This window comes from Scleropages formosus, chromosome 14, assembly GCF_900964775.1.
Source record: "Scleropages formosus chromosome 14, fSclFor1.1, whole genome shotgun sequence".
In the NCBI taxonomy this organism is placed as follows: Eukaryota; Metazoa; Chordata; class Actinopteri; order Osteoglossiformes; family Osteoglossidae; genus Scleropages; species Scleropages formosus.
The window spans coordinates 21,271,422-21,297,916 of record NC_041819.1 but is presented as its reverse complement, the minus strand read 5'-3'; the positions used below and the strand labels follow the sequence as shown (position 1 = coordinate 21,297,916).

The window sequence follows — 26,495 nt, the reverse complement described above, 5'->3', positions numbered from 1 at the left end:
CATCCAGGAGCACAGAGATCTGCAGATAGATCCTTTGTTAACTTTGCTCCTTAAATTAGGCACCTCAATCTGGTATTTCTGCCCCTCCATCTGTGAAGCAGATGTATGGGGTGCAAATACTGAACATAAAACACAATTTAGATCAGTGTTCAGAGAAGGTAACCAAGACTCCTGGGGGCTTTGTTGCCTTAAAGTCAAAGGACTTGGGTTCAAGGCCCTGCTCCCACTGTTGTACCCCTGAACTGAAAGGTAAAAATTACTCAGCTGTATAAATGGGAAAATTGATGTTGTTTAAACCTATCATCAACTACATGAATAATTTTGCCTTTAGATGAGCTCTTCATTGTTTAAGAATTAATTTTCCTTCCCAAGAAATTATAAAGAACATAATAAGAGAGCAGCATTCCTGCCTGGGGAGAAAACACCTACAAAAAACACCCAATGGTTTCAAGGGAGCTATAATGATACCTTGCAGTAAAATTTTTTATTGAATACATATTTACTCTTGAAAACAATGAGTCCCTGTTCTTCGGTAAAGACACTGTCTGAAGTGCTCCTGGGATTTTTTGTTTCGGCTGGATATAATTTCTCCTTTTATCAGTCCTCAAAAGAAATGTAAATCGGATGGGACCACAAAACAAACATTACCATCTGGGAGAAATGTATATATGCAATTCTTTAAAGATGAAAAATAAATACAGTGCCGTGCTTCATTTACACTCTTTGGCCAGTATAAAAAGGTCTAGGAAGCCTTGTTTTCTTTCAATAAGTTTAAATTTTGAACCAAGATAATTAATATACATGCAAAATTATTTTGGTTCAAAATTGAATCTCATTGGAAAGACAACGAGGTTTCCCGGGCATGTTTATAAAAAGATGAAAATATATAAATTGGCATATATTCTAATGTGTATTACTGCATGTATCAATTTACTGTATATATTTATTTTGGCTTGGATTTTCTTGATTCAAAATTTAAAGTCATCAGAAAGTTTCTGTATATATACAGTATATATATATATATAATATATATACAGTATATGCACAATTTACAGATACATTTTGAGCAAAGATGAATATGCACATTTATTACATATCCCATAACATGCAGCTGAATTTCCACTTTTTGCACATGGAATCCAGAAGCGTCGCTGCTATAAAAGGAACCACCGCATGAGAAAACAGGAACCAATGAGCAGCCAGCAACGAAAACCCCAGCCAATGAGATCTCAGCCGTCCACCAATGAGGAGCCGGCAGGCGGGAGATTTCAAGTTAGATAAAGAAAAAGTGTGGTTCGGGTTCCAAGTCATTGTTCTGCGAATGAAACGGCAGATGTTGTAGAAACAGCGGGGGAATCTCTGTCATTCAAAGCTGGAGACATCTGCATTGCGCTTTGAAGGCAACCCCCTCCCCATCCCTCCCATCTGTCCTCAACCCTTCTGAGAAACCCCAAGCCCAGCAACTAAAAGTGAAAGAGACCAGCGCCCCACACCGGAGAAAACACATCCCCAAATGTAGTAATACACCCAACACAAGGCTTGTACACATCATTCAGAGATTTTATTATTAATACTTCAAACAGCACAAGCATCCGTGTGAAATGGATGTTGACGCTCTCGACACTCCCGAAAACGACATTCAGAGAAAACAACCAAGGTGAACGACGACATAAATAAATAACGGCCATCTGGTGAACACACACGAACACACATGCAAATGCTGACATACATTCGAAAGAGTAGCAATCCAGCAACTATATACACTGTACAAAGATCAAGTACAAAATGATCAGTATGAGGCTGCAACCCTTACCAGATCTTCTCAATACTGACCTCAGCATGTCAACATTTATAAGACAGATGGCTAATAGACTCCACCTGAATGTCCCATCTCAGCTTTTATACATTTGAAGCCATTATTTAAATTAGAAAGGGGTAAAAAATATTCAAACTATAACTATGTACATACAGGTAGTCCTTTTTGGGCAAAATTTCTTGTCCATCATAGCTCTGGCTAGATATGAGCGCCGACTTTGCGTTAGCTGGAGTGAAAGCTCGAGGACTCGGATTCCGTGGAGACAGAGGAGATGACGCCCCGCTTTTTGGGCAGCATCTTTCGGCTGGACCCCCGGCTGGTGCTGAAGGCGCTGCGGGCGGACTTCTTGAACTTAACTCCCAGAAAGGCGTAGAGGATGGGGTTGAGGCAGCAGTGGAAGAAGGCGAGCGCCTCGGTGAAAAAGATCCACTTTTCGATGCTCTGGACCAGGGAGCAGCTGCTGGGGATGACTCCCAGAGTGTCCAGGGTGTGCACGAAGATGCCCACGCAGTAGGGCAGCCAGCAGCCGAAGAAGCACAGGATGAGAATGATGGTGGTTTTCAGAGCCTTGCGCTTCTGCTGGACCTTGGAGCCTTGGGACAGCTTGCAGATGATGATGCAGTAGCAAGTGAGGATGATGAGTCCCGGCAGCACGAAACCCACGAGGATGTGCTGGAAGTAGAACACGGCCGCCCAGATCAGGCGGGTGTCAGCTGGGTAGGTGCGCTGGCAGGTTATGCGAGAGCCGGTGTTGTACACCTTGGCGAACACCAAGTCGGGGACGGTCAGGAGGGCAGCGGGCAGCCAAACGCCCAGGTAGATGACCTTCTCGGCCAGGAGCTTCCTGGGAGCCTGGCTGTTGGTGGCGTGCACCACGGCCAGGTACCGGTCCAGGCTGATGAAGGCCAGAATGAGTACGCTGCTGTAGAGGTTGACCGTGTAGATCATGTGCACCCCCACACAGAGGAATCTCCCGAAATGCCAGCTGCTGGCTGCATCCACAGCCCAGAAAGGCAAGGTGAGGACAAAGAGCAGGTCTGCTATGGAGAGGTGCAGCCTGTATTTGTCAGTCATAGTCCTCGACTTCTTCTGGTAGCCCATGACCAAGATCACAAGTCCATTTCCAACAATCCCCAGGATGAAGATTATTCCATAAATGGTGGGTAGGAAGATCTTCTTGACATCATCGCTAAGAGCTGTGTTACAAGGCTCTTCATAGATTTCATCCGAAATTGGGATCTCTCCAGATCCAAACTCGGTGCTGTTGTAATCGAACAGCACCACGGTCTGCAAAAGACAAACAAGAAAGTTACGAATACTGAAGAACATCATTTCTCGTCGTAAGAACTTAAAACGCTCCCCTGCAAGTTCCTTGAAAAACGAGCTTTTAAATAGGAAACAATTCAAAAGATAATAAAAGGTTTAATATAAATTCATAAAAAGTGTTATTTTATAATTAAAAAAAAAAAAGCCCGACAACTTGGCTGCAGTTATTAATTTTGTCTTTAAATATTGAGATATTATTGATTACCAGTTATAACCTTATACGAAAGGAGTGTTATAATTATTAGTATAATTATTACTATACTTGATGTAAATACGTACCTCCATATGTGTGTCGGACATCTTCGACTCCAATCGCGACTGTCGCTCCGCTATTATCTATGAAGTATGAGGATTCTTTCGCCCTGCGCTCCGGGCAGAACTTTAAAGGTGCCGTGATAGACCCGCCCCTGGGAGTGGCGTGTGGCCCCGCCCACTGTCATGCCCCGCCCCCTCCGGGGCGACGCTAGCAGCGCGGAGCGGAGCGCTGCACGAAGCACCGCTACTGTACATTTACGAGTGTTGTTAAAAGTGCACTGCGTGGTGCTTTGCGTGCCACACTTTTACTCGAAAAAAATTATCATGAAAAGATGCAATCAGAATAAAACTATGAATGAATATTATTGATTTTTTTCCAGATGTGCTTCACGCCGGAACCGTTATTTTGGTCTTGACCAGGACCAGGTCGACATGATAATAAATAAAACGCAATTAATAATAAGTGGAAAAGTGTGCTGCAAATTTTGACTTTAATGAATGTTGTTTTTTTTTTTTTTCCTGACGCTTTTCTCGTGCAATTTCCGTCAGCATTAAAAAAGGCTCATTCCATGATCCATCTTCTGCAAAGCGACTAATAAAAGTGTTAGGTAGGCTAATCAACTATATGGTTATTTACATATTTATACAGCACCTTATCTTTACTGTATCCAACCATGGAAAACTTTATTTTTTGTAAAGGGTGGAAGCAGGGATTTGAAGCTAGAACCTTCAGATTATAACCAAGAGCCCTTAGGCTTGCTTAGTACTATGCCCCCTACTACCCCAGACTTGTTGCATAACCTGGGGCTCCTTATTCTAGCTTGCTGCTTTTTTCTCTCTCTCCTTTATTTAACCCTTATATTGTGATTTAAACTCAGGTCAAACCAAGTTCACACCGGAGGTGAGTTGCAGCCCATCTATCCAGTTGTGCAATAACAGCCAGAAAGTTTCCAAGGTATTTTGTTCATCCTACATGCAGTGATATTTATATCAGAAGTATATATATATATATATATATTTTTTTTTTTATTCTTCCTCTCTATGGCCGCTTCCTTAAGTTGCCACATCATCACTGGAAAAACATTTATTCAAGCGGCGCGAGGAGCACTTTTAGATGTGTCCGATAGCTGTTTCCCTGGCTTCGGTCTTCACTCGGCACCCTGTCGTCACTTTAGCCGTGTTTGGTCTGCGCTCCCCGGTTGCCGTTGAGTGATCCGAGGACGGCACAGGAAATCCCGCTTGTTCTCAAGTGCACTTCCCTGAATGGGGTCTAACAGCCCTGTGGAGAATAGGTCATTTCCTCAATGCGGACACCACAACCTCCTTACCTTTTCCTTCAATCACATCTTCTTATTGGAGGTGGATGGAAAGGTGTAGACAGGACTGCATCACCTGAACCGCGCCCCCCCACGCACACCCTCCAACCCCCATATCAAGGCAGCAATAACTGCACATTCAGGTGATGCTCATTCAGTCCCTCTTGAACCCGCACTGAGTGACCGGCGCACCCTCGCCTGTCCCTTTGAAACCCGAGATGATTGACTGATTGATTGATCCCATCCTCTCCTCCTCCCCCCCACACATGTTTGTGTAAGGTGTAGCAGTATGGTAGGGCTGTGGGGGGAGATTTTGCAGAGCAGAAGGAGGATAAAGAAGGATGAAAAACCCCGATGGTGGATGGATTTCCCTTCAAACAGATGGTTCCTCGTTGTGCTTGTGTAATTGTACCCCACTCCCTTTGAAGGAGTGCGGAGGCCTTCTGGACGAGACCGAGAAACGAGGTGGGGTTCGAGTGGCCTCTCGACTTGTGTCACTGCACTCGTAGTTGAACGTCCAAAGTCATCTTCCACATGCTGGTCCCATACCCCTCGCATGGACACACCACCTCTCCGCTCAGTGATGATGGAAGTGGAAGCAAATTGTTTATTCAAAATTTGCCCTCTTCCATTGTAATTTGTAATAACCCTCCACTCCCAAACGAAACGACGACCGTAGTGGGGAAATTTAGCAGCTCCTTTCTTCAGAAGTGCACAGGACAAGTTGCTTTCTCACCCAGATTGCAGCGGTTTCACAATGAACCCACTCAACTTTTCAGAGAAAACTCGGCCAGTAATTCTGTGACATGCAGCTCATCACAAGTTTGCTGATGACGCACGAATTACTGAGGCATCACTTCGTGATTTCAAACAAACAAACAAAACAGAAACAGAACAGAATCCGGTAAGTTCAGCTTCAGTCCTGTTAGGCGAGCAATGAGCAAGATCTTCCGGACCACACGATATTTCAGCAGCTGGATTTATGCCCAAAAAGTCGCTTGTTCAAGATGTTTCCCTAATATATGGCAGTTAGGGTTAGAGATGCTGGGATGTGTCCCTTCAATGTCCAAGGAAACTTAATTTGTATGTATTTACAGTATGTGCATAATTCCTCAGAACAATATTTGTAATTTTTGTTTTTTTTTTATATTTATTTTATTTTGTTCCCCAATATCTGCTCTGCCTCTACCCTTGGTCAAGATCTAGAACTCAAATTAAAATGTGAAGCACACTCATGTTAGTTTCGTCATATATCATACTTACCATAAATAATTTATTGTCATTTTAGATGAAGATGAGAACGCTTTTGAATACATTTCCATAGAGTACTTTTGTTCACCTTGTGCACGCAATGCCGGGAGGTAAATGACAGTTAACAATGTAATGGACCACCTTTCTCTCAGCTGCAGTTCGTGCGGAATCCTGAACGCTGCTGGTCTTCGAAGCTTTACAGCTGCGTATGTTTCAGATCTATTTTTTTTTTCCCCAGCGAGAGGGATATTTTCCTCACGTCGCTGATGTGAATCAGCATCAGTTGTGTGAGCGAAGTGAAAACAAACGGGTGCCGAGAAGACGACTGCTCGGCATCATTTTTGCATGTTTTTGAGTGAGGGCTTTGATAAGCGGTGCCCCCCCTCCATACCAGGGGAAACATTTAAGATAAGGGACAGTGGACTAGGGGATAAGTGCTGTGTGTGAGAGGTGGGGACTGCACTCCGAAAACCACAGAAAGCATAGAGGTGCTTTGAATATGAATAAAAAGTGCGAAGGACTCCCGGGATCCTTTCCTGGGCGGAGGGGGAATGGGTGTTACCGGAGAGGAAGGGCAGCGGTGAGAATTCACTAATGGGCTGTGCTGAGCCATTCAGAACCACAAGACGAGGATGCACCCTAGATGGAACACCAGTCCATCACAAGGCATCAGAAACACACACATTGAATGCAATTTAGAGTCAAGAGTAACACTTGTTTTGACCGTGGGAGGAAACCAGAGCGCCTGGAGGAAACCCACGCAAACACTTGGAGAATATGCTCCACACAAACTCCACAGAAACTGTGCTGGATTCAGACCCACATCTGAACCTACAGTCTAGGAGCTGCGTGGCACCATTGCTACCTGCTGTGCCACCACGCCTTCCACTTTCTATTATTATTGCTGTTGTTGTCATTTTTTTTTTGTTGTTGCTATTTTATGTTATTACTGTTGTTATGGTGGCACAGTGAGTAGTGCTACTGCCTCACAGCGCCTGGGTGGTGTGAGAGAAGGTGGGTTCGATCCCCGCTCAGTCTGTGTGGAGTTCGCATGTTCTTTCCGCGTCTGTGTGGGTTTCCTCCGGGTGCTCTGGTTTCCTCCTACAGTCCAAAGACCTGCTGTTCAGGTTCACCCATAGTGTGTGAGGGACAGAGAGAGTGTGTTCCACTGAGTGACCCATTGTAAGTAATGTATCTAGCAGTGTAAGTCACCACGGTGAAAAAAGTGTGTGGGCTCGTAACACTACATAGAGTTGATTGGAAGTTGCTTTGGAGAAAAGTGTCTGCTAAGTAAAGAAATCTAAATTAGAGTATAAAATTTAACTCTGCTTTTTGGCTGAAACAATGTTTTGAATGACATTAAAGGAATATCAGCCAAAGTGATAAATGGGAAAACGAAAGAAAAGAGAAAGATTATCATGCTTTTTACAAACACGACTGAGAACGTGAACATATGACGGCATCCAAGTCCTACGTTTGTGCGCTTTACTCCTCACGGCACCGACACACGTCCCTCATACAGTACCGCTGGAGTGAAGTAAAACAGCACAGTAAAGCTAAGTCGTCGTGAAGTGAAACAGAAAATCTGAAGTCAGCGAGCACATGGCTCTTGCGGGCAAGAAAGCACCTAGAAAACCACGCCATGTTTGAGGTTCGAAAATACGCAAGCGTTTCACAAGATAACACGGAAGAAACAGGATGTACTGTCAATACCATAATCATAATAACATCTGTACGCTGTTTTTTTTTTTCTATGGAATATTGTCAGAAAACAGAAAGAAGCAGTGCTCTTTCACTCATTTGCACAGAAGTGTAAGGGAAAGGACCTGTGCTTTTTTTTTTTTCACTTGCAAACAGCCCTCAGTCTGGGTGGAAGTCTTAGGACATGCATGTGTGAGGGAGGCCCAGGGACATCAACAGCGGCCCCAGCTGTGGACAATGGACAGATTGATGGAGGAAGCATGTGGTTGAGCTCTGCTTCAGATCCTCTTGAGGTCTGGAAGGTCCTGGACATCACTTCCTTCAGCTGGCCGCTCCATTGACCATACAACACCTCATGGGTCACATGGTGGGTGGGTGGCGGGATGAGGTCTCCCAGTGCAACGTCATGCGATCAAGACAAATTTAAGGGCGTCATATTTTGAACTGCCATTCATAAACGATCGTAATCAGGTCCCCGGTTTGCCGAACGTCCAAACGCACGTGAAAATCATCGGTTTGTGTTTCTGGGGAAGCCGCTTCTCAGGTCACTCATCACCGTCCCCGATCCACCCCACGTGAGGACTTACAGCACAAACTCAAATGACTGGGAGCTGGTCTGCACCGAGGCCAGGAAAGCCCAATGCCCGAAGCATCGCCAAGTCGTTGAGATGTGCTTTGCAGGTGTCCGTGATTAACCTGAACGTCACGCTGTCTGAAGCGAGAACATCCGATGAGTCAAGGAAACACACATCTACACAAAATAACAGTGCGGGACATGTAAATGAGAGTCTGACACCTGTTCCAGTGACTGATGAACACACCCAAACACATGTAGCGGCTACACATACAGAGATATGTGTCCATCCACACACATTTTTTTGTAGAGGAAAACTATTACCATATGACTGGGATCCACCAAAGGATCGATCTCCACCTACATGAGTCCATCCTGTTCTTTTTTCTATTGTCTTCTGGACTTTTTACATCCTTTTTTTTTGTATCTTCTCTTCTTCTCTTCTTCTCTTATGCCTTCCACCCCTCCTGGGGCATAGGCTGCAAACAAGGGTTCTCCTTGAAGTTTCCTCGTTGGCATTTCTGTAGCGGGAAAGGTTTTCACAGTGTGGGATCGCTTGCCCCACGCCCAACCCTCCTGCTTTCTCAGCCGGGCTTGGGACCGTCCATGGTGGAGTGAGTCAAAACATTTCGGGTCGGGGTTGTTACCCTGCGCATCAGGCCCTTTTGAGCAATGCAACAGCCCTGCAGCAACGATAAAAAGATTTGTATACACGTCTGAAACTACATTATTGAGTAAATTATGGAAAAACACAACTTTTTAAATAGTTAAATACATCCATTCAGGGTTCAGTTTCTTGAAGTACATTCATTCACCTAACAGACACTTTTCTCCTAAGTGAGCTACAGTATTAAGCTGTTTAAGAGACTTTTTATACATCTGGCTAATGTTTTACTGGAAGAACTTCAAGTAAGCGCCGTGATCAAGGGTACAAGAGCAGTAGGCAGTATTCGAACCTCTGACCTTTGGAACAAAATGCAGCAGGTCTATGAACTGCACTACCAGCAGCTTCTTCCCATGTCTATGTGGGTTTCCTCCAGGAGCTCTGGTTTCCTTCCACACTCAAAAGACATACTGCTGAGGTTCTCCCACAGTGTGCGAGTGACAGAGAGAGTGTGTTCTGCTGATGTATGAATGAGTGACCCAGTGTAAGTACTGTATCTAGCAGTGTAAGTCACCAGGGTGAAAAAAGTGTGTGGGCTCGTAACACTACATAGAGTTAATTGGAAGCTGCTTTGGACAAAGTGTCTGCTAAATGAATACATGTAAATATGTTGGTTTAGAGGAAATCATGTGTGTCGGAGAAAAACAGAAGTCGTGCAGATGGGTAAATAAGAGAAGCCCAAGTTGCACTGATTAAACCAAGTAGGTAAGTAGAGTCAGGTGTGTAAATTGTAGTCATTTATTCACTTCATTAGTTTATTTTAATATTTTGTACAATGACAATCCCTGTAGGGTTGATGCACTTTCAAGCATCGCTGTATGTTGAGTGTCGGTGAGCGAATACAGCATGTTGGCCGTATTGGAAAGTTACACAAACACACACACACACACACACACACACACACACACACGCTGTCCGAACCACTTGTCCCATACAGGGTCATGGGGAGCCAGAACCTAACCCAGTAACACAGGGCAAAAGGCTGGAGAGTCAGGGGACACACCCAGGACAGAATGCCAGTCCATCACAAGGCACCCCAAGCAGGATTTGAACCACAGACCCACCGAAGAGCAGGACCTGGACCAACTCACTATGTCACTGCGCCCCCTTGAAATATTACATTCCACATAAAACTGTAATAAATGGCAAAGTTCACTGCATTTGTACTGATTTGTTACAATACTGTCATGAGTGAACATTGATCATAACAGTACACTGGATGCAGCATTTTTAGTGAAAAAAAAGAAATTTCACATATTTCCACTGTAAGTGCTCATAGATGATAATACATTTTAAAAATAACAAGGACAAGCAAGGTGGGGTGCTGGCACGGCAGGTTCAGCATGTGCCCGCCCTATGGTGGCCCTGGGGTTCGAGTCCCGCTTGGGGTGCCTTGCGATGGGCTGGCATCCCATCCTGGGTGTTTCCCCTCCCCCTCCAGCCTTATGCCCCGTGCTGCCGGGTTAGGCTCTGGCTTGCTGCGACCTCACTCGGGACAAGCTTTTGTTAATGACATAGACAACCAAAATATAATCCCTCATTAAAATATGGCCAAAACAAAATCCAGTAAATGAGTGAGAAATTTAAATGTCTACTAAGGCGTGCCGTCAGGCTGTAGCCTGTTAAGTACCACTATCTTCCCTCAGTGTCTTCAAGACGTCATGGATGAGCATCCCATGAATACCTCACAAGCTGAGTCCGTGTCCTCGCAGCGGGGACGTCCACGAGGACGGACACACATAACACCTGAAACAGTAAACTCCGCTTCAACGGTCACGATGCAGAGTAATCATTCCTATGGTTCCTTACTGCGTATATGAACTAAAGTGATGTGTTGCCTGATAGATTAAGAAAAAAAGCGTTTGCACAAGTGTCGAAGGTGACTGGTAGGGACACTTTAATGCCAAAGGTTAGATGTGTCAACACCCTAAAGATGAACCATGACGTACCGTACTGTAAAAAGTGAAATCAGTAATGAAGAGCGCGTACGTGCGCGGCTAACAAAAACAGGAAGTCGGCCGTTGGGGTTAGAACATCTTGACGTTGGTGACACAATGACAGGGTCATGTGCCCCCGCTGCGGGTTCGGCTGGCAAAGTGAAAAAAAAGAGAAGGGCGTCTCCGAGAAGAGGAAGACCCACCCACCTCCAAAACGGCGGGCAATGCAAAACGGAAAAAGGCCCAATTAAAACAGAGATACCTGATTCTTTCCCACGGTTGGTCAACGTGCCGCGTTCAAATTTGGCGCTCGGCCCAAAATCACCCCCCAGGTTGAGAAACCCCGCTGCGGTGTTACAAGGCGTAAAGGAAGGGTGTTTTCTGTTTCCATATGATAAATGCAACACGTTTTTCCCTTTTCCCTTAACGTCTAAATTGTGGTTTGCCTCGGTGCCAGAGCTCAACATTCCTCGTTCTGGCAAATCTGTATCTCGTTGAATAGCCAGCGTTTCTAATTGCTTTCATCATTATTATTATTCTTCGTTTAGCCATTGCATTTGTTCAAGGCAGTTTTAGGACTGTACAACATGTAAATGCTTGCAAGGAATACACTTAATACAAGGCCAGTTTAGGATGGGATGCAATAACCTGGATTATTATTATTATTATTATTATTAGAACAAACAGATTAGAACAAGCAAATTTTTTAAGAATTTATTGGCATAAACAGATACAACATCCAGGCGGCTCCTTCAGAATTGGAACACATTTATTTCACCGTGTGTCAAAAAGTCTCAGAGTCTGCTGTCTCACAGCGCCTGGGTGGTGCGAGAGGATGCGGGTTCGATCCCTGCTCAGTCTCTGCGGAGTTTGCCTGTTCTCCCCCGTCTGCGTGGGTTTCCTCTGGGTGCTCTGGTTTCCTCCCACACTGCAAAGATAGTGTGTGAGTGACAGAGTCAGTGTGTTCCAGTGATGTATGGATGAGTGACCCAGCGTAAGAAGTGTATCCAGCAGTGTAAGTCACCGCGGTGAATAAGGTGTGTGGGCTGATAACACTACATTGACTTTGTTGGAAGTCACTTTGGGCAAAAAAAAAAGTGTCTGCTAAATAAATAAATGTAAACATAAAGTCGGTTGCTACAGCTGATTTGTTTAAAGACCTGGAATGGATTAGTTTTTAATAAGGGATTTAAAATAATCTTTTGGCGTTTGCGCCGTACAGCATGAAGGAGTGCACTCCCTCCTTTGGGCCACAGCGTCTGCAGGTCTTTGCTCCAGGCAGCACGAGGCCCCCTGACTCTTAACAAAGCAGATAACTGTCTTTTACAGGCCAGCAAACATGCTGTTTTTTAAAACGAACACTTTTGGACAAATTTTTGCAGTTTTAAGTTTATTTATGCTGTCAAAATGGCCAATTCCTGTGTAAATGGGTAGCGCAGTGATTGGAGCTGTTGCCTTCTTATTAGGAGACCTGGATTCAAAGCCCAGTCCTAATCCAGCATCCATGAATGGGCACGAGCATTTATTCATTTGTCTGATATTTGTTTCCAAAGTGATTTTCCATGGTAAATCTGAGACCAAGCTACTCACGTCGATTTAACGATTTATAAAGCGTTTCAAAATTTTCACTGTATCAATTCAAGACACCTTAAAGCATCTCGATCAAGGACACGACAGCGGAAGCTGGAAACAGAACCTGGTCCTTCGAGTGCCAGGTGACAGCTCGAACCACCGCGCCGCCTGGTGCGCAGCAAACTCTGAATCACTCCAGTGAAAATCGTGCTGATGTGGAAATTGGTAAATAATTGTAAATAAATGTGTAAATGATTCTAAGTATCTTAGTAAACAAGTCCAGTATTGTAAGTCTCTTTGAAGAGCAATACATGAGCAATGACAATAATAATAATAATAATGGGACATTGTCTTCCGCTAAAGTTTGTGGGATCCAGGCGCTCATGCTGAAAAGATGGGCTCTGTGGCAACCCTGTAAACAATAAAAAAAGAGGAACGCCTCTCCAACAGCATGCTTGGTTTGAGTCCCAGCTGCTATTGTCCATTGTGTCAGTGGCAGCCCAGGAAAGCGTGGCGCAGAACCCATCAGCCGCCGATGCTGGTTCCCGCTCTTGCTTTCGCTACTTTCTCTAGCCACGCGCTCTCGGAGACCTTCGGGAGGAACGCGCAGCCCCGGCTTCGGATTGACGGGCAGGTCGGATCGGGAGGTCGGCGGGCCAGAAGGAGGCAGATGTCGGTCGACCCTCCTGCGCAAGAAAGCCAACATTTGTCGACACAATGGGGTTTTCAGAAGGGAAAGCAAACCTGCTGTGGTTTGTCACTCGTGTTTTGTGAAGCACAAAAATTAACCTCATACTCTTTATTAGAGATTTTTTTTATTCATTAGCACACTATCACCATGAGAAGTGTTTAAAAAAAGGTGTTCGTGGTGAGGGTTGAGACCTGTACTGTATAGCTGCAGTAGTGGGTGGAGCTGCACGCTTCTGCTTGAAGGACCTGGGTTTGAATCCCATCCCCTTCAAATAGTATCCCTGATCAATGTACTTACCCTGAATTACACACATTGACTGAAACCACTTGTCTGTATGTGTTTTTGGTGCACATTTGGTGGTCCTTATGTCATATATGCTCACAGATGGGGTCCAGATCACACACACTGTCTGAAACCACTTGTCTCAAGCGGGGGGGTTGTGGTAAACCATAGCCTAACCCGGCAACACAGGCACAAGGCTGGAGTGGGGAGAGGACACACACAGGACAGGATGCCAGTCCATTGCAAGGAACCCCAAGCAGGACTCGAACCTCAGACCTACCAGAGAGTGGACAGAGGCCAAACCCACCGTGCTCCCCAAGATTAAGAACAGCTCAGATTTTTTTTTTTTTTTTGCCAATCCAGAGGGATCCCAAGTGGGACTTAAACCCCAGACCCACGGGAAAGCAGGACCCGGGCAAACCCACTGCACCACCGCACCCTGAATTAATATAGAAAAAATTCCATGCCTCTCTAAGTGGGTAAATCATTGCAAATAGCTTATGATTTAAACATAATGTTGTAAACAAGTGGTCGTGTAGCGGTTAGAGCTGCCGTCCTTGGATGTGAAGGTTGCAGGTTTGATTCCCCCTCTGGCTCTTGTACCCTTAAGCAAGGTACTTACCCTGAATTGCTGCAGTGAAATTACCCAGCTGTGTAAATGGGTAAATAACTGTTACCTTAACATCGTAAGTTGCTTTAGAGAAAAGTGTCTGATAAATGAAAATCACGATTAACAACCTATTTATCACTTGGCAAATGCTTTGCCTCAAAACAATGCACTATTCAAGGTTTATTCAATGTTATATTTTTTTCCACTTCTTGAGCTGAACATGATTCAAACAAGTGGCTCACATTAGCACAAGCACTTGAGACCGAAGCAAATATTTTGTCACGGTGCTTGAAGTATAAGATGGGACTCCAGCGCAGAATGTCAGTGGTGCTTTAACATGCTCTAAATCACTTAACACATTTGCATAGCTCAATTACTGGGGGTGGCAGTGGGTGGCGGGGGGTGCAGGCCGGTTAGGAAAATCTAATTGTTTGACCGTTCCGCTGTGACCGATCGCAGCCGGAGGGCTAATCTCACATGGTACTTTTGTGGCTGCCTACGACTGCTTAGCCCAGTCAGCGTCCGTCATGTGAAAACCTTTCAAAGAACTTTTTTTGGTTACTACGTTAAATAAATATACAAACACACGCCAGTTCCCGAAAACATCGGCAACAAGAAACGAGTCTCCTTATCTCCTCCTTACATTTGCCAGCTGATCAAGTTTTCCACTGATAAATAAAATTCTCAATAAATAAAAATTGACCATCATAAAGTGCGTTACATTAATATGTCAGCATCTTCCGGGCTTTTCTTAGAAACCAAATGCTTGTGCACTTTCCTGCTTATATCTAAATATCTATTTATTCATTTAGCTGAAGCTTTTCTCCAAAACGACTAACAATCTTAAACTTCTTACGATGAATTCCCCGTTCATACAGCTGGAAATTCTTTTTTCTCTTAATAACAACCTCAGACACAAGTAGACAACACTGTCAAGCAATTAAATTCAAAGCAAAAAAAAAAAGCAAAAAAAAATGAATACATTGGAATAAAAAAGTTTAAATGCATGTGATCATGATTAAATAATAAAAGTAATAAGATCTGCCCTCAAAAAGAGCTTGTAAGGGCACTCTCAGAAAAAAAAAAAAAATAGAAAGTCCTGCACATAATAATTCAGACGCACACAATAGCACCTCTTCACGAACGACTGGAGGATGTGTACACCCATCCTCACCGACATATACATATACAAGAGGAATCTGAAACACTTTTTCTCCATTTAATAGGAGAAACATACAGAAGAAATATGTAGTAACTGCCAGAAATGTGAGGGGGGATATAAACAGACAACACGGGGCGAGATCCCATATCCACCAGGCTGGAGGGGCTAGGCTGTGTTTTGGTGCCAGGAGGTCTGAAAGGTGACACTTGGGTGACACTTAAGTACTTTCCCAAGGCAATGTGAAAACAAATTGTTGCCCTTCAGTACTTCTGGAAAAAAAGGGAAGTGATGTTGGTGGGGGGGGAGGGGATGGGCTCCGGCCTCCAAAACCATGAAATGTGATGCTTCTCTTTCACAGCTTTTAGTTATAATCACAGGCTGTGGGGGAGGGGGGAGGGGGGGTGGTGGTGGTGGTGGAATTGTTATTGTAATTACAGTGCGCCGGGGTGTCTGAGCTCCCTGCAGGAATCCAGGTGGCGTCTCAGTAATGCGCGCTGCCTTTTCGTGTGTCCAGGTGCGACAGCAACGCCACGGTCTGCGCTCATTGGCGAGGAGGCGCTTTCAAGGCGAGCTGCCCATTGTGATGTGATCTGAGATTCATGTTGCACGAGGAGGCTGCAACGTCACGCAACGTTCTTTATTATGTTTTGCATTCTATTACATTTACATGTTGCCCGGAACCCGACCCCACTGCCCTCCTGACCCCCTTTTTCAGAAGCGCTAACAGTTGGGCAGGAGGTAACACAGTGTTTAGAGTCGATGCCTTGCAACAGGAAGGGCTGGGGTGGCACGGTGGCACAGCGAGTAGCGCTACTGTCTTGCAGCACCTGGGTGGTGTGAGGGGATGTGGGTTTGATCTCTTGTGTGGAAATTTGCATGTTCTCCCTGTGTCTGCGTGGGTTTCCTCTGGGTGCTCTGGTTTCCTCCCACACTCCAAAGACATGCTGTTCAGGTTCCCCCATAGCGTGTGAGTGACAGAGAGAGTGTGTGTGTGTGTGTGTGTGTGTGTGTGTATTCCACTGATGTATGGATGAGTGACCCAGTTAAGTAGTGTATCTAGCAGTGTAAGTCTTCGGGTGCTCTGGTTTCCTCCCACACTCCAAAGACATGCTGTTCAGGTTCACCCCTAGTGTGTGAGTGACAGTGTGTGTGTTCCACTGATGTATGGATGAGTGACCCAGTATAAGTAGTGTATCTAGCAGTAAAAGTCACTGTGGTGAGTAAGGTGTGTGGCTGAAAACACTACATAGAGTCCATTGGAAGTTGCAAACAAACCAAGCAATGTAAGATACTTGGAGAAAGCTGTCAAATTAGGAACACACACACACACACACACACACACACACACACACACACACACACACACACACACACACACACACACACAGTGTCTGAAACTGCTTGTCCCAAGCGGGGTCGCGGCAAACTGGAGCCTAACACAGGGCGCAAGACTGGAGGGGGAGGGGACACAGCCAGGATGGGGCGCCAGTCTATTGCAAGGCACCCTAAGTAGGACTCGAACCCCAGACCCACCAGAGAGTGGATACAGGCCAAACCCACCACACCCCAAAAGATTAGGAATAGCTAAAACTTTTTTTTTTTTTTTTTTGCCAATCCAGAGGGACGTGCTGTTTTGGGATATTTTGGCTCAGAAACAGCAAAGTGTTCATCTTTTTATTACATAATGGTTTAAACAGAAAAACCTAACAAAAACATACTTGTTAACTAGGGAAAATAAACTGCGTGAAAAAAACCAGTAAGTGGGTGTGATGAAAGATGGTGCAAGCAAAAACTCCAAGAAAAATAGCGATGGAAGGGGAAGTTTTCATGGATGAAAAATTTAACAAGTTCAGGGGAAGCCAGTGACAATAACGAGAAGAGGAACATGGAGACACTTTATTATTGGACCACTGCGGGATCCAGTAAAGCACTGAACACGGTGAAAGTTTTCACAGCTACATTATTATTCATTTATTTATTTATTTAAAGGCAAGGAATTAATTGAAATTAATTTCTGAAGAACGAGTATTAATAGGTGGTGACAGAGCTCATGTTCTCCGTGTTTCGATCAATTCGTTCTGTATCCTGCTGCTTGAAAACCTTTCCTGACCTTCGCGGCATTTGAATGTAAAACTGCCTGTATTTCTTTCAACAATCAAAAGAAAAAATAAAAGCCCTCACGTGTCCCCAAAGAGATCCGACTTGGTCAGATTCGGCCCGAGCAAACAAACCCCTCCTTCTCGGATAGAGTTTCCTCCGCGCAGCGTTCAGCTTCTGGCTTTTGTGGATGCATAGATGAGGATCTTGATGGCCTGCCCTTTGTATTTCGACTCCTCCGGGAGCCTTTTACTCACAATATGAACACAATTGAATTCCTATTTTATCTTTCTAAGGACTCGTAAGGCTTGATCTTCAGCCCGATAGAGATTTTTCATGTTCTGAACTCGCCCCTCTTAGTATAAATACGTTGCTATTGGGTGGACGTCAATACAAGTGTCGAGAACTGAGAAAATGCGTGCTGCTCCGTGAACACTCAGACGTTCCTTCACGTGGTCTGACCCTATAACTGGAGTGTAATGGTGCATATATTTATTTGCATAGCAGAGAATACCTTTCCAGGTGATTAATAGTACTGTGGTCAGAGCTGTGACCTTGCGATCAGAAGGTCCTGGGTTCAAATCCACATTTCTACTCTAGCCCCCTTGATCGAGGTACATACCAAGAGCTGGACAAGGGGGTTGACAGGAGGGTTACAGCTGCTGCCTGTGGATCTGTAGGTTGCTGGTTTGACTCCCACCTACTGTTGCAGTATGTGTGAACAAGGTATTTGCTCTAAGAAGTTTCTCAAGTGAAAACTATGCAGCAGTATGAATGGGTAAAAAAATGAGTGTTGTATACAAAACTAGCCCTCTGATCTGCTGTGGATGGAAATATCTGCTTATTCATTTGTGCTTCATAACACCACTGTTGCTATATATGGAGGGCGCTTGGAGAAATGTATAGGAAATATGTGCCGTATTTCTAATACATGACTTGCCTGCTATAAATGCAGGGTGGCACAATGACTAGCGCTGCTGTCCTACAACACTTAGGCGATGTGTGAGGATGTGGGTTCGATACCTGCTCAGTCTGTGTGGAGTTTGCATGTCCTCCCTCCTGTCTGTGTGAATTTCCTCTGGGTGCTCTGGTTTCCTCCCACAGTCCAAAGACATGCTGTTCAGGTTCACCCATGGGGTGTGAGTGACAGAGAGTGTGTGTGTGTGTTCCACTGGTATATAGGTGAGAGACCCAGTGTAAGTAGTGTATCTAGTGGTGTAATTCACCATGGTGAATGAGGTGTGTGGGCTCATAACACTACACAGAGTTCACTGGAAGTCACTTTGGACAAAGGTGTCTAAATATGTGACTTCATTTTGAACCTTTGCTAAGTACGCTGTTACTGCATGAGAAGAGCACTTTATGAGAACTGAATTTAATACATATATTTTAATGAATGCTGCTGTTGTCCATAGAATAACTCACACACGCACTGTCCCACGCGGAGGTTGCGGTGAACCGGAGCCGAACCCAACAACACAGGGCACCCTAAGCAGGGTTTGAACCCCAGACCCACCGGAGAGCAAGACCTGGTCCAACCCAATGCACCACCGCACCCCCTCGAAGAATAAGTGAGATCCGTAAAAACTGAACTGTGTAAATGTTTGCCTGCTGGATGGAGCGAGGAAAAGCTGAGGCTGCAGGATCCTGTCTGGGTGCCTGCAAGGGCTTCGTGAGTAAACCGACTGTGTCGCATCCCTCCTGCTCCAGTGTTTGTTGGAGGCAACAGGGTTCGAGAAGCCACTGCGGGGGGGTGGGGGTTGTTGCACGCTTAACTTATCTGTCCCTAACACAAGTTCCACTGTGGTTTCGCGGCCCTCGATGAACTCCGGCCCGAGACGTGTGCTTCCCCGGCCCCCCGTGAGCAATGGACTAGACTGTCCGCACGTATTCATTTATAAAGCAGAAAATCACCGAAACTCATTGTTTAGTCTCATGATGCAGAAAAACAGGTTTGCTTCTTCTCCGCTGTTCCTCATATCAAGTGTAAATTAGTTGCTGCAAACATGTTGACAGCGCCGACATGACGTCAATCCTCCTACACTTCTTCATTTTGAAGGAGCTTGTTTACTGGTTTCACTTGTTGCTCATGCTATTTTTTTTTAGTCTAGAAGTGGGGGGCGGTTGCCTCGATTAGAATGATAGATGGACATTGTGCTTCACGGAGCTCGTCCGTCCATCTGACGCCGCCGTCCCTTTCTTTTCTGTCCCCTGACGGTCTGTCAGCTCCCATCCAGGGAACATATGTAACGTCTCACTCTGGCTTCAAATGAAATCAATGTCTGATCAATCTTAGCGCCGCACGCCCGCAGGGGGTCACCGGGGTCAGCGTGGCCCCTTTCATCTTGGCTGTCCGCTGGGCTGCCCGTATCTGAGCGTCGCCCTTGTTCCTGTCCGATCCAGACAAATTCAATTAGCGGCTCTGCTTCCCCGAGGGGGCAAACCTCCATATGGCTTTGCAGAAAAGCGATAAAGAGCCCGGGGGATGGGGGGGGGGGGGGGGCGTTCGCGCTGCGAAGGGGGTGCACTTGGCGGAGGTCTCCGTCACCGGCACCCAACAGGTACGGACGAGTTCGGCAGGCAGCTCTCCGCACGTTGGACACGGTCCAAAACGGAGCGAATGCTGGATGTCAACAACAGGGAGCCTTTCCTGCCCTGAAAAACGATCTCTGCTCTATTTCTTGAAAACCTTTTCTACAACAACGAAAGGGGAGCATTTTTCTAGCGATTTCGCCTTATTTCTGTAGAAAAAAAATCTAAAAGGAGCAGCGGGTGGCCTGATGGTTGGAATCGGTCAAAGGACCTGGGTTTGAAACCCGGCTCCTGCTCTTGTACCCTTGATCAGGTTACTCACGTTAAACTGAAATTAATGAAAATTCATCAATGAGTAAATTGTTGTAAGTAGCTTTGTTAAGAGGGGGTGCAGTGGCGCAGCGGGTTTGGCTGGGTCCCACTCTGTGGTGCGTCTGGGGCTCGGGTCCCGTTTGGGGTGCCTTGTGATGGACTGGCGTCCCGTCCTGGGTGTGTCCCCTCCCCCTCCAGCCTTGCACCCTGTGTTGCCGGGTTAGGTTCTTGCTTGCTTGGACCCCACTCGGGACAAGCAGCTTCAACCTGTGTGTGTGTGCAAGTGAGCTTTGGTAATAAATGTATGTTGAAAAAAAAATCCTATTGTTTGTCACACTGAAAGCAATAAAGAGACATAATTACCACCCAAAGGCAGCAGGTAGTGTAATGGGTAAGACTGCTGTATCCCACTCTGGAGGTTCCTGGGTTCCAGTAGGACTCCTACTGTAATACCTTTCATCAGAGTACTTACCCTGTATTGATAGAGTACTGAGAAGGTAAAAGTTGTCCAGCTGTATAAATGGGAAAGTCATTGTAAGCAGCTTAGTGTACGGAGTAACACTGGAAGTCCCCTCAGCCAAAGGTGTCGGGTAAATAATAATGACATGCTAATGTCATGTGAGATCTACTCCTCCTTTGCATCTCCAGACCAGACCAGACACACACACACACACGTTCTCCCACACTGGTGAAATCTAACAGTTTACCTGCAACATGAGGAGGTCAGTTTTGACTGGAAAGAGCACATGTTCATACATACTCTTCACTTTTTCTCTCATTACTGAGATTTGATCTTGAAACTGACAGGCCATCACGTAGCCAGCCTTACGCCCTGAGTTGCCGGGTTAGGCTCCGGTTCCCCGCGACCCCGTATGGGACAAGCGGTTCTGAAAATGTGTGTGTGTCTGTGTGTGTGTGTGTATTTATTGAGCAGACACTTTTGTCCAAAGCAACTTCCAATGAACTCTATATAGTGTTATGAGCCCACACACCTTATTCACCGCGGTGACTTACACTGCTAGATACACTACTTACACTGGGTCACTCATCCATACATCAGTGGAACACACTTTCTCTCTGTCTGTTACTCTCACACTACGGGTGAACCTGACCAACATGTCTTTGGACTGTGGGAGGAAACCAGAGCACCCGGCTTCAGTAGCAACAGAACATTATTGTTTAATTAAATTAACTATGAGCAAGCTATTGGAGTAGTAGTGACTTTTCAGTGAGTGCTTCTGCCCACAGCAGCCAGACCCTTTGCACCTCTAACCAAAGTCTGCTGCAGACTCGGGTTCGGGGCGAGCACACCCATTCCCGCACTTTCACACAACGGTCTCAGACCGTTAGACTGACTCACAGTGTGCCTGCGCTCAGTGATAAACTGGAGTTGGTTACACCCCTACCCTGCCCACGCCACTAACATTTCATGGTCATATTAAGAAGGATAATATCAATAAAGATTCTAATTATATTAGTACTATTAATTTCAGTAATGTTAATTTTGTACATTCAGAACCTGGGAGGAGTTCTGTTTACTCACGTTAACAGTATTTTTGTAGAGAAACACAGTACTGAAATGCTGCCAGATGTTTCCTCCAAGTCAATATTATTTTAGTCATTAAACGTTTGCATTTCATTACCAAGACAAATAATAATCATTAAAAAAATAATAAATCGGCACCGGGCCGTAAAAACTCCACGGCCTCATGTTTCAAGAGGACAGACACCACGCACCTCAAGAGAATCTATTAATCTCGTGGTTTATTTCCACAGTTACCGCAGTGAGAGTCAAGGCGGATGTTCTCATGTGGCTGCTGGAGCTGTTGTCACGCAGACAAACGCGGAGCTTTTATTGAAAACCCAGAAATATGTTGACATATGAAGGGGAATCTGGTTAAACCGTGGTTAAGGCTCCTGCCTTTGGTTGCAGGTTTGAATCCCACCTTGAACTGTAATCCCCTTGAGCGAGGTAGTTTCCAGAAATTTTTCCAGTAAATGATCTTTCTGTAAAAATGGGTAAATATAATTATTAGTAGCTTAAAATTGTAAGTTTCTTTAGAGAAAAGTGTCCAGTTCACATCTTGAGACATTCAAACTGATGTTCATATCTTGAGACAAAGTGATGTTCATATCTGGAGACATTAAAAGTGATGTTCACATCTTGAGACAAAGTGATGTTCATATCTTGAGACAAAGTGATGTTCATATCTTGAGACAATCAAAGTGATGTTCATATCTGGAGACATTAAAAGTGATGTTCACATCTTGAGACAAAGTGATGTTCATATCTTGAGACAATCAAAGTGATGTTCATATCTGGAGACTTTCAAAGTGATCTTTATATCCTAAGGCATATCTTACGTATTTAAATTGTCGCACCTTTACACACTTGTGCAGCTGTTTTCTTACTTAACTGAAGGCCACTCGAGTTACACACTTTGCTCAAGGGCAAATCAGCAAGAGCGCGGCTTGAACTTTAACCTGAAACATTTCAGGCGCCAGTTGAAAAGAGTTTTTTAACCATCATACCACCTATTACTCTACAACGGGAACAACATATCCAGTGAGCAAACAAGCGTTAGATAAGGAATTTATGTCCAAGATGAATGCGATGTCATTGTTGTTCCTTTTTTGCACAACAGTGGCCTGTTGCCGCGGCGATAAGTTTCCAGAAGTGTAAACTCTCGCTGAACCTGACTTGTTGTGCTCTGTCTGGATTGCTGTTGGCGCGTCATTCCCAGGATGGGCGGGACTGACTGATGCCCGAGGGCGGATCAGAAATCAATACGCCACGCGATCGATGATGAGTCACCCTCACGCGGCTAGTGCGCCACCCCCGAAGAGCACAACCCCCCGCCGACATCGCTCGGCTCCGGGTTCGCGTGAGAACGTGAACCGAAAACCTGAAGCGGTGACTGAGGCTCTACGTGCGTGCGCTCGCTCGATCTCACCGCGGGCCGCCCCCGGAGCAGGCCTATGACTACGGTCATAGTCAGCAAATAAACAAGCCGAACGCACACGTCTGAAAAGGAGAAGACGGATCAGACTCACGGCTGCGATACGCGGTCGCCGATCCAGCGCGGCGCCGCGGCTTGTGACACCACGCAGCCTTTTCTCCAGCTGAACAGACACATTTTAGGGAAGTGTTTGGCATTCTGCTAACTCATGCTCACCCCCTCACACCATGCATGTGAAAGTGTTCGCTGGGGGTGGGGTCTCGATCCACTGGATGGGGTACGAATGAAAAGGAAAGACCAACAACGGGAAGCGATTTGCGGGGTGGTCGCACCAGGAGTGGACAAGAGGCTGCGGACCCCCCATCGCCTGCGACCGGCGGGCCGCCTCCTGCGTCCGGGCGCCTCTTAGGGCCACCGGGGCGGGACGCCCACGTGCTTCCTTGCCACCTCTCCTGTCACGCTTTCTGATTCTTGAGATGTCAGGCACTTAATAGTCTCCTTTTAATGGCCACCTTGGAGCATCAGTGCAGCCAAAGTACAGACCCAGAGGAAGCTCTCTAATCTATTTCCTGCCATTTGACATATTTAACTGCAAAGCGTATCATTATTAACCTTTATTTATCCAACACCTGTGTCTGAAGTGACTTACAGTGTTACGCAGTCAACTTTACTCTAATTCACCCATTTATACCGCTGGTTACCGTAACGGCACAGGGCGAGTACCTTGATCAAGGCTATTGTTGCAGGATGTGAGACTCGAACCCGGCACTTTCACATCGCAAGATGACAGGTCTAACCGCTGCCCTACCTACTGCCTTTAGTGATAAAAACAGAAATCAAGCCACTTTTATCAAATGAATTTCTCCAAAGCAGCTTACAATGTTAAGGTACTTTCAGTTGATCTATTTATACAGTTGGGTTATTTTACTGGAGTAACTTGGGGTAAGTACCTTGCTCAAGGGTACTACAGCTGGAGATGGGAATCAAACCTGCACCCTTGGGGTCGAAAGGAGGCAGCTCTAAGGACCACAGTAACGGCTGCCCGATTTACACGTTGCATCTACGTTTTCTCCAAGGCACCATTTATTTTATGCTCTATTTTTTTGCAGCATACAGCTAGATCAGTAAAGCGACGAAGTTTCAAATACATCCTCCAACCCAGCATTTCAACCAGCATACGTTACAGATTTCTGCGTAGAGCACCGGCAGCGAGTGCAACATTTTTAAAACAACAATAACGATAACATTACGTGAACAGTGGCGTGTGGAACTGAGAGCAAATACAAAGATGACTGTGACAATGTAGTGGAAATTAACGTGGCAGATCAGGAGAGGAGTGGCCGTGATAGAGAGTGCTTTTAGGCTCTTTAACACGAAAGGGATTCAGCAGTTCCGAGGGACAGAGTTTTACTCAGAACCGCTGGATTCCTAAGTTACTCAGAACTGCTGAATCCATACGTTTCTATATAAACAATACACTCTACCTGTAGGGCTTTTTAATATTCCATATAGTTCTGTTTCCTGCAGCCACACCTGTGTGGAGGGCAGTTGGAAACGCGTAACGATGTCAAGCGATAAGAGACAGTTCGTGGAGGGTTTTTCTCGCACAAAAAAGCGCAGCTCGTCGCAAGGAGAGGAGCTCAAGCGACAGGCTCCAGCTGGAGTGCTGAGCCGTGATCCAGCAGCGTTACACGGCGGGGGGCGGCGCCCAGGTGTGTGTCTCACACACAGAGGTAATTATGGGGAGCGCTGCGATCCGTAGGTGAGGGCCACCTGAGAACACCTGTTTGTGTGTGTATGTGGGTGTGTCGCTGGGTGTGACTGAGTGTGTCAGTGTGTCTGTCTGTGCACGCGAATCTGTGTGTGTGTGTGTGTGCATGTGTATATTTCAGCCTGGGGGTTTGTCTGTCTTCCTCTCTGTCTGAGCCTATGTTTCTGTGTATCTGTGTGTTTGTGTTTGTGATGTTCGCTGAGCGTTTGACAGTTAGCGTGTGTGTGGGTGTGTTTGTGTTCTCCTGCCGGCCCGGGTTCCCATGCCTCCCACGAGCGGTTCAGCACTTCCACTTTCTATTGGAAGTCAAAGACTAACCAGGTGACTTGATCGCCCCCTCTTTCGCCGTCCTCTCGGTGTCTGGGGGACGGCATTGGGTTGGAGGGTTGACGGGAGGGTTGGGGGCAGAGCTCGCGCTCCGGTGACACTGTGGCAGTGTTCTCATGTGGCTCTGCATCCCGGTCCCAGAGTGTCCACAACCAGAGGAAACAAAGGGCATCTTGTGGCACAGGGGCCTCGCGCCCGAGGCCCTGGCCTCGATGGCCTTGAGCTGCCCCAGCCGCAGGCCTCATTAGCAGATTGCTTTCTGCTCTAAATATTCAATCATTTCCAGGTGGGGCAGGAAAGGAAAAACTGCAAAAAACCAGGAAAAGCTTGCAAAATCCAATCAAGCTCTAGACTGATCACGGACACATTTTTTTTTTCCGTAGTTTTTAATTGCGCTCCAGTTTGGGAAATAATCTCTCCTATATAAATTGAGCGGGAAATTAAGTGAGGACAGGATAAATATTTTGGTTTTGGTGCGCTGGGAAAGGTGAGCAGGGGGCGAGGGAATACGTGGTGGGGTGGGGGTGTGGGGGAGCATGTGACACTGTCTGGTGACCAGAAGCACTTCCTAATTTCGGAAGAACATATTGTACCAGTCATATGTTTCTCTTCTGAGTGTAGGCTATTTTTACGAGACTTTGCGTCACGTTTTTGATTCCTTTTTTGAGTGGCCGAGTTTCTCACGCTCTGTGTGCGTGTGTGTGTGTGTGTGAGCGGCGGTGGGAGCAAGGCTTAGGGTTAGGTTTAACGCACCGTGCTCATTCTCCACACCACCCCCTTATCAGGTGGAGAGTGAAAAGGCACGTTCCTCGGCATCTCGTACATCCTGATCTTCACGTCAGAGTCCTTAAACATCTACCACCCCCCCAACAAACCCCCAGCTGAAGGGGACCTTTCGGAAGTGGAGCACTTGGCTTTACTGCCACCTAGTGGAAGGTCGACGCAGCGCAAGGCGCATTTCCAGCTGCCTCCACCTTCCGCTCAAAGCTCCATCTGACATGAATGGCGACAAGATTTTTATTCAGTCTGACAGCTACTTGGATTTCCCATCCATATGAATTTAATTCCTTCTCCGCTGTGTTTGCTTTTATTTTCATTTAGTCGAGAATCCTAAAACACATAGAAAATAAACTGCAGCCAGGAAACAGATAATGTTTACTGAGTCGGAGATAAATATAAATAAGAGCCAGAATTCTCGGCGTCGCGGTGGACCCGCGGGGCCGAGTCCCACGTGATGGGTTCGGGGTGCCGCACGTCCTTGTCAGCACTAATTGGCGGTATTAGGTGGGATATTGTACTGCGGCAGCTCTTTATTTGCTGTCAGTCCTGGAAACACAAT

At 45.9% G+C, this 26,495-nt stretch overlaps 1 protein-coding gene across 1 annotated transcript; it reads right to left on the bottom strand.

Moving 5' to 3' along the window:
* Window positions 1–1,539: 1,539 nt before the first annotated feature.
* On the bottom strand, window positions 1,540–3,502 carry cxcr4a (chemokine (C-X-C motif) receptor 4a). Its single transcript, XM_018743127.2, has 2 exons — window positions 3,422–3,502; window positions 1,540–3,103 (listed from the first exon to the last, which is right to left on the bottom strand). Exons 1-2 carry the CDS (start codon window positions 3,440–3,442, stop codon window positions 2,039–2,041), a joined length of 1,086 nt encoding a protein of 361 aa, XP_018598643.1. The 5' UTR covers window positions 3,443–3,502; the 3' UTR covers window positions 1,540–2,038.
* Window positions 3,503–26,495: the final 22,993 nt, after the last annotated feature.